The sequence below is a fragment of the Pelobates fuscus genome, chromosome 13 (genome assembly GCF_036172605.1).
Source record: "Pelobates fuscus isolate aPelFus1 chromosome 13, aPelFus1.pri, whole genome shotgun sequence".
In the NCBI taxonomy this organism is placed as follows: Eukaryota; Metazoa; Chordata; class Amphibia; order Anura; family Pelobatidae; genus Pelobates; species Pelobates fuscus.
This window is the reverse complement of record NC_086329.1, coordinates 81,924,452-81,932,486: the sequence shown is the minus strand read 5'-3', so window position 1 is coordinate 81,932,486 and position 8,035 is coordinate 81,924,452. Positions and strand designations below refer to the sequence as shown.

At 36.6% G+C, this 8,035-nt stretch overlaps 1 protein-coding gene across 2 annotated transcripts in view; it reads right to left on the bottom strand.

Moving 5' to 3' along the window:
- Positions 1-365: 365 nt before the first annotated feature.
- LOC134583131 (intelectin-1-like) overlaps positions 366-8,035 on the bottom strand; it is a 524,948-nt gene continuing 517,278 nt past the window's right edge. The window contains exons 2-6 of one of the 2 annotated variants that reach the window (XM_063439930.1): positions 7,128-7,375; positions 4,378-4,536; positions 1,615-1,735; positions 1,408-1,511; positions 366-557 (exon numbers count right to left, since the gene is read on the bottom strand). In XM_063439930.1, coding sequence (XP_063296000.1) covers positions 405-557; positions 1,408-1,511; positions 1,615-1,735; positions 4,378-4,536; positions 7,128-7,375 — 785 coding nt within the window. In that variant the 3' untranslated portion in view covers positions 366-404. The remainder of the gene's footprint in view (positions 558-1,407; positions 1,512-1,614; positions 1,736-4,377; positions 4,537-7,127; positions 7,376-8,035) is intronic. The other variant, XM_063439929.1, reaches the window with a different exon arrangement.

The window sequence follows — 8,035 nt, the reverse complement described above, 5'->3', positions numbered from 1 at the left end:
TATGTTACGAAGTGACAGGGATCCCGACCACGTAACATAAAATACAGGGAATGCAATTTTAAACTCTATTATGTTATACAATGAAAAAGGCATAGATCTGTGGAAACTAATTAGTCAATGATACAATATAAATGGGTTTCTATATCCTATGATATCAGTAATGGAAAGTAATACAAGAGGGTGGTGGTCCTTATTAATCAGGTATATGATACAATAGAATGGGCTAAGGGTTAAAAACTAGTTTTGCCTATAATGAGAAATAATTTTCCTGATCTGGTCAAGTCTATTTGTTTTTTTAAATCAGGATTACATAGATTAGATTGGCAATCCTTTCTCACAAGAACAATGCAAACCTGTTGTAATTCTTTTTTTATTTCAAAAAAAGTGAGAAGAAGATTTTCCAATTAATAATAAAAGAGTAGGACAGCTGCCTCCGTTATCTCCTTGCTGGAACTCCATGCTATGTGTGTCCCATACCCGTTCCAGTCATAGGCAGGAAAATCTCCACATTGAATGGGACTTCCTTCTGGGAAGAAGCCACCTCCTCCAATACAGTGCTGAAAGAAATAAGATTGCAGACTGATAACATGCTCAGAGCTGGGCTGACGGGGATAATGGCATCTTTTGCAATTGACAGACATTATGAGCGATTTCATATCCCATAGCAGTGTTTTCAATCTTGGTTTGAGGAAATAGAAATGTCTTCTCAATTAACCACATAGCGTGTCAGGACAGTAATGTTGATCGGCACAACTTTTCCTGTCAGAACAGTAAATGCCATTATTCACATTTTTATGTGCAGATGAATACGTGACACCGTCATACTTACCTATTATACTAATAGGGAATATATAGAGACACAATATATCACCTGTTTACTTGATTTTCACGATCACTATATCTAATTAGCATATAGAACTGTCAGTTTTATGTTTATTTTTGGCAATGGATAAAAAAAGCCTGTTATATCATTGAATAGACGGTTAAATCGTTTTCTATATTGCAGCAATCTTCTCACACATTGTTTACTGTTGAAGACATTTCATTCAATCAATTACTTTGTTTGATGAAATTCCAAACCAGGGATTCTCACATGAGATTTCCCTGATTTCAATCTTTACAATAAGGGTTAATCCTTGGGTGGAATTGGTACCACCCCCTCTGACTAACCCCCGTCCGGGATATTTTCGGTATAGGAGTGATTTAGTCTATTAATTTTGTAGCAGTAACACTATGCCTGGCTTACAGTGATTGAAATGTGAGAGCCCCTCAAAAGCAGTTCTTACATCTAAGAGGGGCTGTGACAGCTACCCAAGTTCTGACCTGTACTATTTGTGCATGTGACAGCTTCAAACACGCATTTCTAGTGTAAATGCTTTACAAGAAGAAGAGATTGGCGATACGTACATGTTCCGTGTTGCATCCCGTCACCTTCATTCCTGGGCACAGAGCCATTGGTGCTCTTTCATTGTTAAAAACGCGAAACTGGACAAAGCCGGCAGTGAACTCATCTGCAGAATGGGGCACACGAATGACATTGTATAAGCAGACCTGCTAGCTGTGATTTATTGTCTAAATCTCTCGCTCTCTCTCTATATATATATATATACTTACTTCTTCCGTATGGAGAGTAGTAATTGGCTGTCTTTTCAGCATTTCCGTAGTCGTACACAATTGGCACAGCAGGTCCATTGTTGACCAGGCATGCCCCAGTATTATACTTCACTGGATATTTCTAAGCACAGCGAGAGAAAATGGCAGCAAATTAGAATATTAAACAACTCTAGATAAAAGTAATCCACTTCAAAAGATACATGTAGGCTGAAGAAAGACCACTGGGTTTCATCCTTTTACACTTTCCTGTTTGAGAGAAGTCACACTCAAAACTATTTTCAAATGTGCTCTAGATATGGAAAGATATATTTTTTAGTTCATAGTTGCTATAAGGATTCTCCTTGGATCAACAACCTGTTAAAAGAACACTATATTATTAGGAATACAAACCTGCCCCTATATAGTTTTGTGCACACAAAAAAAACAACAAACAAAAAAAAATGTTTTTAATTACATTTTGACCATGAGATGCCCTGAAATGCAATATCCAATATCAAGCAGATAAGTGTACCCAGCAGCATATTCAAGTTGTGGTCTTACCAGCGATTTATAAAGAGGCAAAATTATATTTTCATCCCGAGAATTTATGCCCATATTTATACATGACAAAACCGTACTGGCCTTAGCAACTGCAGATTGACATTGCATATTGCTGCATAATTTGTTGTCTATAACAATTCCCAAATCCTTCTCGTGTGTGGTTATCCCTAGTTCACTACCATTTAGGGTGTGAATTGCTTGTGCATTCTTAACCCCGAAAGTGCATAACTTTGCATTTCTCTAAGTTAAATTTCATCTGCCATTTTAGTGCCCAGTCCCCCAATCTATCCAAATCCCTCTGCAGCAAAGCAATATCCTGCTCACATTTTATTACTTTACAAAGTTTTGTGTCATCTGCAAACACTGATACATGGCTTTCAATGCCTATTTCAAGATCATTTATAAATATGTTAAATAAAAGCGGTCCCAAAACAGAACCCTGAGGGACACTACTTACCACTTTTGTCCAGCTTGAAAATTTACCATTAATGACAACTCGTTGTACTCTATCCTTAAGCCAATGATATAACTGGTATGTGAGCGCTCCAATTAATTATGCAGATCTACATAACAATCAAGATAAAAATATCAATAAACTTAAAAATGACCAATCTCGCCGAGATCACCACAATGACCACCATAAACCACAATTGAATGTACTGGGTGAGTCTTATCTGAATCAGAATACTCTACACATATATATAAGAGTATAACAAAATATCATTTATTGTATAATAAACCAATCATAAAAAATGAAACAACATCTCAAAACGTCCAGTATCAGATGTAATCATGATGAATAGTAAGGGGCCCCTTATTCATATTCTTGTCGACAAAGGACTGATGTAAAAAATCAGAGATGTGCACATTAGCATAAAAACTATATGTGAACTCAAAAAAGTTCAAGCAGTAGGCTCCAGTCCAGTCCGTGAAAAAATATATAAGTGGATACACTTATATATTTTTTCACGGACTGGACTGGAGCCTACTGCTTGAACTTTTTTGAGTTCACATATAGTTTTTATGCTAATGTGCACATCTCTGATTTTTTACATCAGTCCTTTGTCGACAAGAATATGAATAAGGGGCCCCTTACTATTCATCATGATTACATCTGATACTGGACGTTTTGAGATGTTGTTTCATTTTTTATGATTGGTTTATTATACAATAAATGATATTTTGTTATACTCTTATATATATGTGTAGAGTATTCTGATTCAGATAAGACTCACCCAGTACATTCAATTGTGGTTTATGGTGGTCATTGTGGTGATCTCGGCGAGATTGGTCATTTTTAAGTTTATTGATATTTTTATCTTGATTGTTATGTAGATCTGCATAATTAATTGGAGCGCTCACATACCAGTTATATCTTTTCGGTTTCATTTAATAAGTCGCTCCCTTGTATGTGACGCAGCCCTACTGTTATTTCATCCCATTGGGTATATTTATTTCTCACTGTCAGTCCATATTACATTTACATCCTTAAGCCAATGTCCTACCCAAGAACAAGAATATTCACCTAGACCAATTTCTTTTAGTTTGAAGACTAACCTATTGTGAGGAACCGTATCAAATGCCTTGGCAAAATCCAAGTAGATCACATCCACTGCAACACCCTGATCTATACTTCTGATTAAAGATTGAGAAGATTTGTTACTTCACATTTAGATCCTTGTGATGCTACATGCTGATTGTGTTATGGATCCACAGTAGAATATACATATTTTTTCCCCTCCATATCACAATATCACTATTGTTTTTAAATGAATAATAATACTAATCTAAGATTGAGATATTTTATTACACCACACCATTTTGCTTTTGGTATCTTAAGGAGATAAGGTTGGGATAATTGTCAGCTATTTACGCAAAAAAACAGGGTTATTTAGTAAAGTGGAAATTACCTAGAATTCAAAGTGAATTTTCAAATTTAGACCAAAATAGCTGAAATAGAAGCATAACTGACTAGGAGATTTTTTTTCCAATTCACTTTAAATTCAGTTTGAATTCCTGACAATTCTCATATTATTAAATAGCCCAGTAAAAAGTCTGTGCCTTTTGTGAAATCATATCTCTTAATTCCTCAAGCAGATAATATATTAATCTGACATATATTTGTTGTCTCAAAAACTCAATATAACATTGAGCTCGTCATACATCTAAGACATGATGTAAACATGGCTCATATCCCTAATGCATTTCAGAGAAATATTGTACCTTGTACAGGTTGAAAAGGTTTCCTCCTTCTGAGGAGAAGAAGCCATTTTCTGTACGATATCTCAGCAGAGCTGCGTCCTTCCATTGAGAAAGTGGAGTCTGATTAGGCACATGCCACAAACCCAAATTCTTGGCAGAAATGTCGTAATATCCTGGATTCTGTGAACATGAGTTGTTTCATTAAATCAGTGTACCTTTATTCATCAACTAACTTGCACTATGACCTTTACAGATATAGGATAAAAAGTTACTGACTAATCTGAATTTCACACCTAAATATGTAAAGATAGAAAGCCCCGGAGACCCATGGATATAAAAATATCCCATAGAATGCTGTATCTAAATCACCAGTTACTGAAATTAAAAAATATCAGTATTAAACCACAATTAGATTAAAATAACTCTATATGGTAATGTATATCAAGTTTACAAAAACCTTATAACAGCGTTTCCAAAACTGTGTGCCAACAGTGCCCTGGGGCATGATCATAGCACTGGAAAACATTTCTCCTGAACAGGGGCCCGGTCGGGTACCACAGCTCTTTAAGACTGCGTCTAGGCCCCTGTAGTGTCGGCCGTCTGGGAGGAAGTGACAGCCTGTCACTTCCTCCCAAATGTATACAGTGAGACAGCACGGGAGGTAGCAGCCGCAGAAGTAGCATGAAGGTAGGGCAGCTTAAGGGTAGGTACAGCATGAGGGTAGGTACAGCATGAGGGTAGCATTAGGGTAGGGGCAGCATGAGGGAAGAGGAGCACTAAGAGGTGCTTCAGATCCCTCACTCCCACCAGCCCAACAGCAGATCCAGGACTCCAATCAAGCCACCCTCCTGGACACACAAGGTAGCACACAAGGTAAGAGCTGCACACAAGGTAAGGAGGTTGGCTGTAGATATAAAAAAATATCACATGTATGTGTTTATGTGTATGTCAGATCGTGTGTGTCTGTGTCTGGTGTGTGTATGTCAGGCGTGCATTCCCTCCAATGGCCTTTGGAGTAACTAAATGACCTCCATTTGTTTAAATATACATAGGGATTTAGGAGAGAGCGCAGGTAACTTTTTCTTTGGTTTTTACTGTATGTATTGGGACTGATGTGTACTGTGGTCGCTGCTGCCACCCAGGAGTGATGGGAGTGAGCGCATGACTTGTTTTTTTATGGTGTGTGTATGTGTCAGTGTGCTTTTATGTGTGTATATGTCAATGTGTGTATCTGTGTGTCAGCGTGCGTCTGCGTGTGCGCACACATCTGTGTGTCTGGATGTACATCTGTATATGTGACAAAACAACAGGTGATTTTGTCACATTTCTGTATCTTACACAAGGTTTGGGAATCCTTGTAGATTTACTGCTACTTGTTCACATTATAGCGAGCGCCTACACCTGCCTTTTTTCTGTACATCTGTATATGTGTATGTGCATCTGTAAGTCAGGGTGTGTGTTTTTATGTCTGTGTGTGGATCTGTGTCATGATGTGTGTGTTTGTGTGTGTCAGGGTGCATGTATCTGTGTGTCATAGTGTGTGTTTGTGTGTGTGTATATGTTGGGGTATGCTTGTGTTAAGGTTTGTGTGTATGTGTCAGTGTATGCATCTATGTGTGTGTATGTGTCGGTGTCTATATGAATTTGTGTGTGTGTGTCAGAGTATTTAAATGTATCTGTGTGTTAATGTGTATGTATATATGTGTATTTATGTATGTATGTATGTGATAGTGTATGTGCATACATCCAAGCTGTCAAACACCAGCACAACATACAAACACACTTCTGCAATCTAACACAAATATGACATACAAACACACCCCTTCATTCAAACTCCAAAATTAGATACAAATGTACATCCGCATTTAAAAGTGAACATTACATTCAAACACTCCCCCGCAAACAAACACAAACATTACATATGAGCACACCCCTGTATTCAAACACTAAATTTATATACAAGCACTCCTTCAAGCAAACACCAACAATATACATTGTAATATAGAGCCAGTAAATGCTTCAGCTGTAGAGATATATAACATAGACATTTTTTTTTTTTACTTAGGACCTTGGAACAATATTGAAATATTAAGGGTGCCTAGAACCGAAGAGGTTTGGGAACCACTGCCTTATAACAATATGAAACTCAGGATTAGATAGAACCCTATATCAGTATACTCAGTAACACTAAGGTAAAGCTAAGAATCCTCGTTGGGCTCACGTTTTTCCTCCTTCCTCTCATTATAGATGACCCGCAAATAGTTATTGCAGAAATTGGAATTAGTGCTGGTTGTTCATTTATATATATTTTTTTGATGTCTCATATTTTTATTTATTTTTTGGCTTGATTAAGTCTTAACTACATACTATTTCACAATGCTTATATCATAGTAATAATAGTACATTCTCTTTTTATATCCATTCAAATTTCCTGATATTATATAATTTTCATTTGTGAGTATTTTTGAATAAAAGTTACATTTTCTTAGGATTTTATTTTAGTCTTCTCTACTGAAGGCTGAAATCCCCTTTTCTACACATTAGCATTCATGAATTTTCTCCCATTCAGGTTTTTTTTTTTGTTTTTTTTTATAAGAACCCTATATAGATATGAATTTTAAGGTTAGATTAAAAAATATATATTTGGAAAAGTGCTATATTAAAACTGTGTACTCTAACTTCAAACCTCAAGATGACAAAATCATGATTAAACCATTATTGCTAAACCCCTATATAAATGATCACAAAAACATTAATGTAATGATTAGTACCTTGTAGTCATCGCTGGTTGCTCCAATGGCATCCCCAAATATGGCAAAGTTTGCCCAGTTGGCATCTCCTTCAGGGTAGAAAATGGAATTGCCCTGCTGACTGGACCAGCGATCTCCCACAGTGCACTTCCCATACATATTGTTTTCATGGATACTGGCCACCAATGTCCACCCTCCTCCATTTGTGGTCATGTCACAGAAGGTTCGGTACTCCACTCCATCTTTGGTTGTCAGGGTATAAATTCCATCTGTGATAATAACAAGATAAAAATATATTTAATCTGGTAAACAGAGGTCGCTATAATGTAATGACCATGAGCTCATATAGAGCCTTGAATAGCATGGAGCAAAAACAGAATAAGAAACAAAAATAAATTTGACAAAATAATTCCTAACTTTCAACTGATCAACCAGACAATAGTGCAAAATGAATCAAAGCTGTCTGAAAAAATTAATTTTGATTGCAATATTCTCATGCTTTAGGTATTGCAGTCTGATATAACATAGTGAAGATATGGCTTATTTTTACTGAATAAATTGGCTCTAATTACTTATTTTAGTTTAAGACAATACTAGGAGTCTTGTAGTTAAATGGTCCACCACAATACCAAGGGGTTTGAGTCCTAAAGAAATACTTGAAACCAAAAACAATAAAAAAAAACATAAATAAAGGGACACTATAGTCATCCAGACCACGTCAAGTGGTCACAATCCCACTTAGTCTTGCAATGTAAATTATTGCAGTTTTTGAGAAACTGTAATATTTACATTGCAGGACTAAGATTGTCTCTAGTGGTTGTCAATTGGACAGCCACTACCGGCACTTCCTGGTGGCTAACTTTTGGTTGTCTAACTGATGCTGGACGTCATCATTCTCTGCGTGAGGACATCCAGCCTCAGTAAAATCC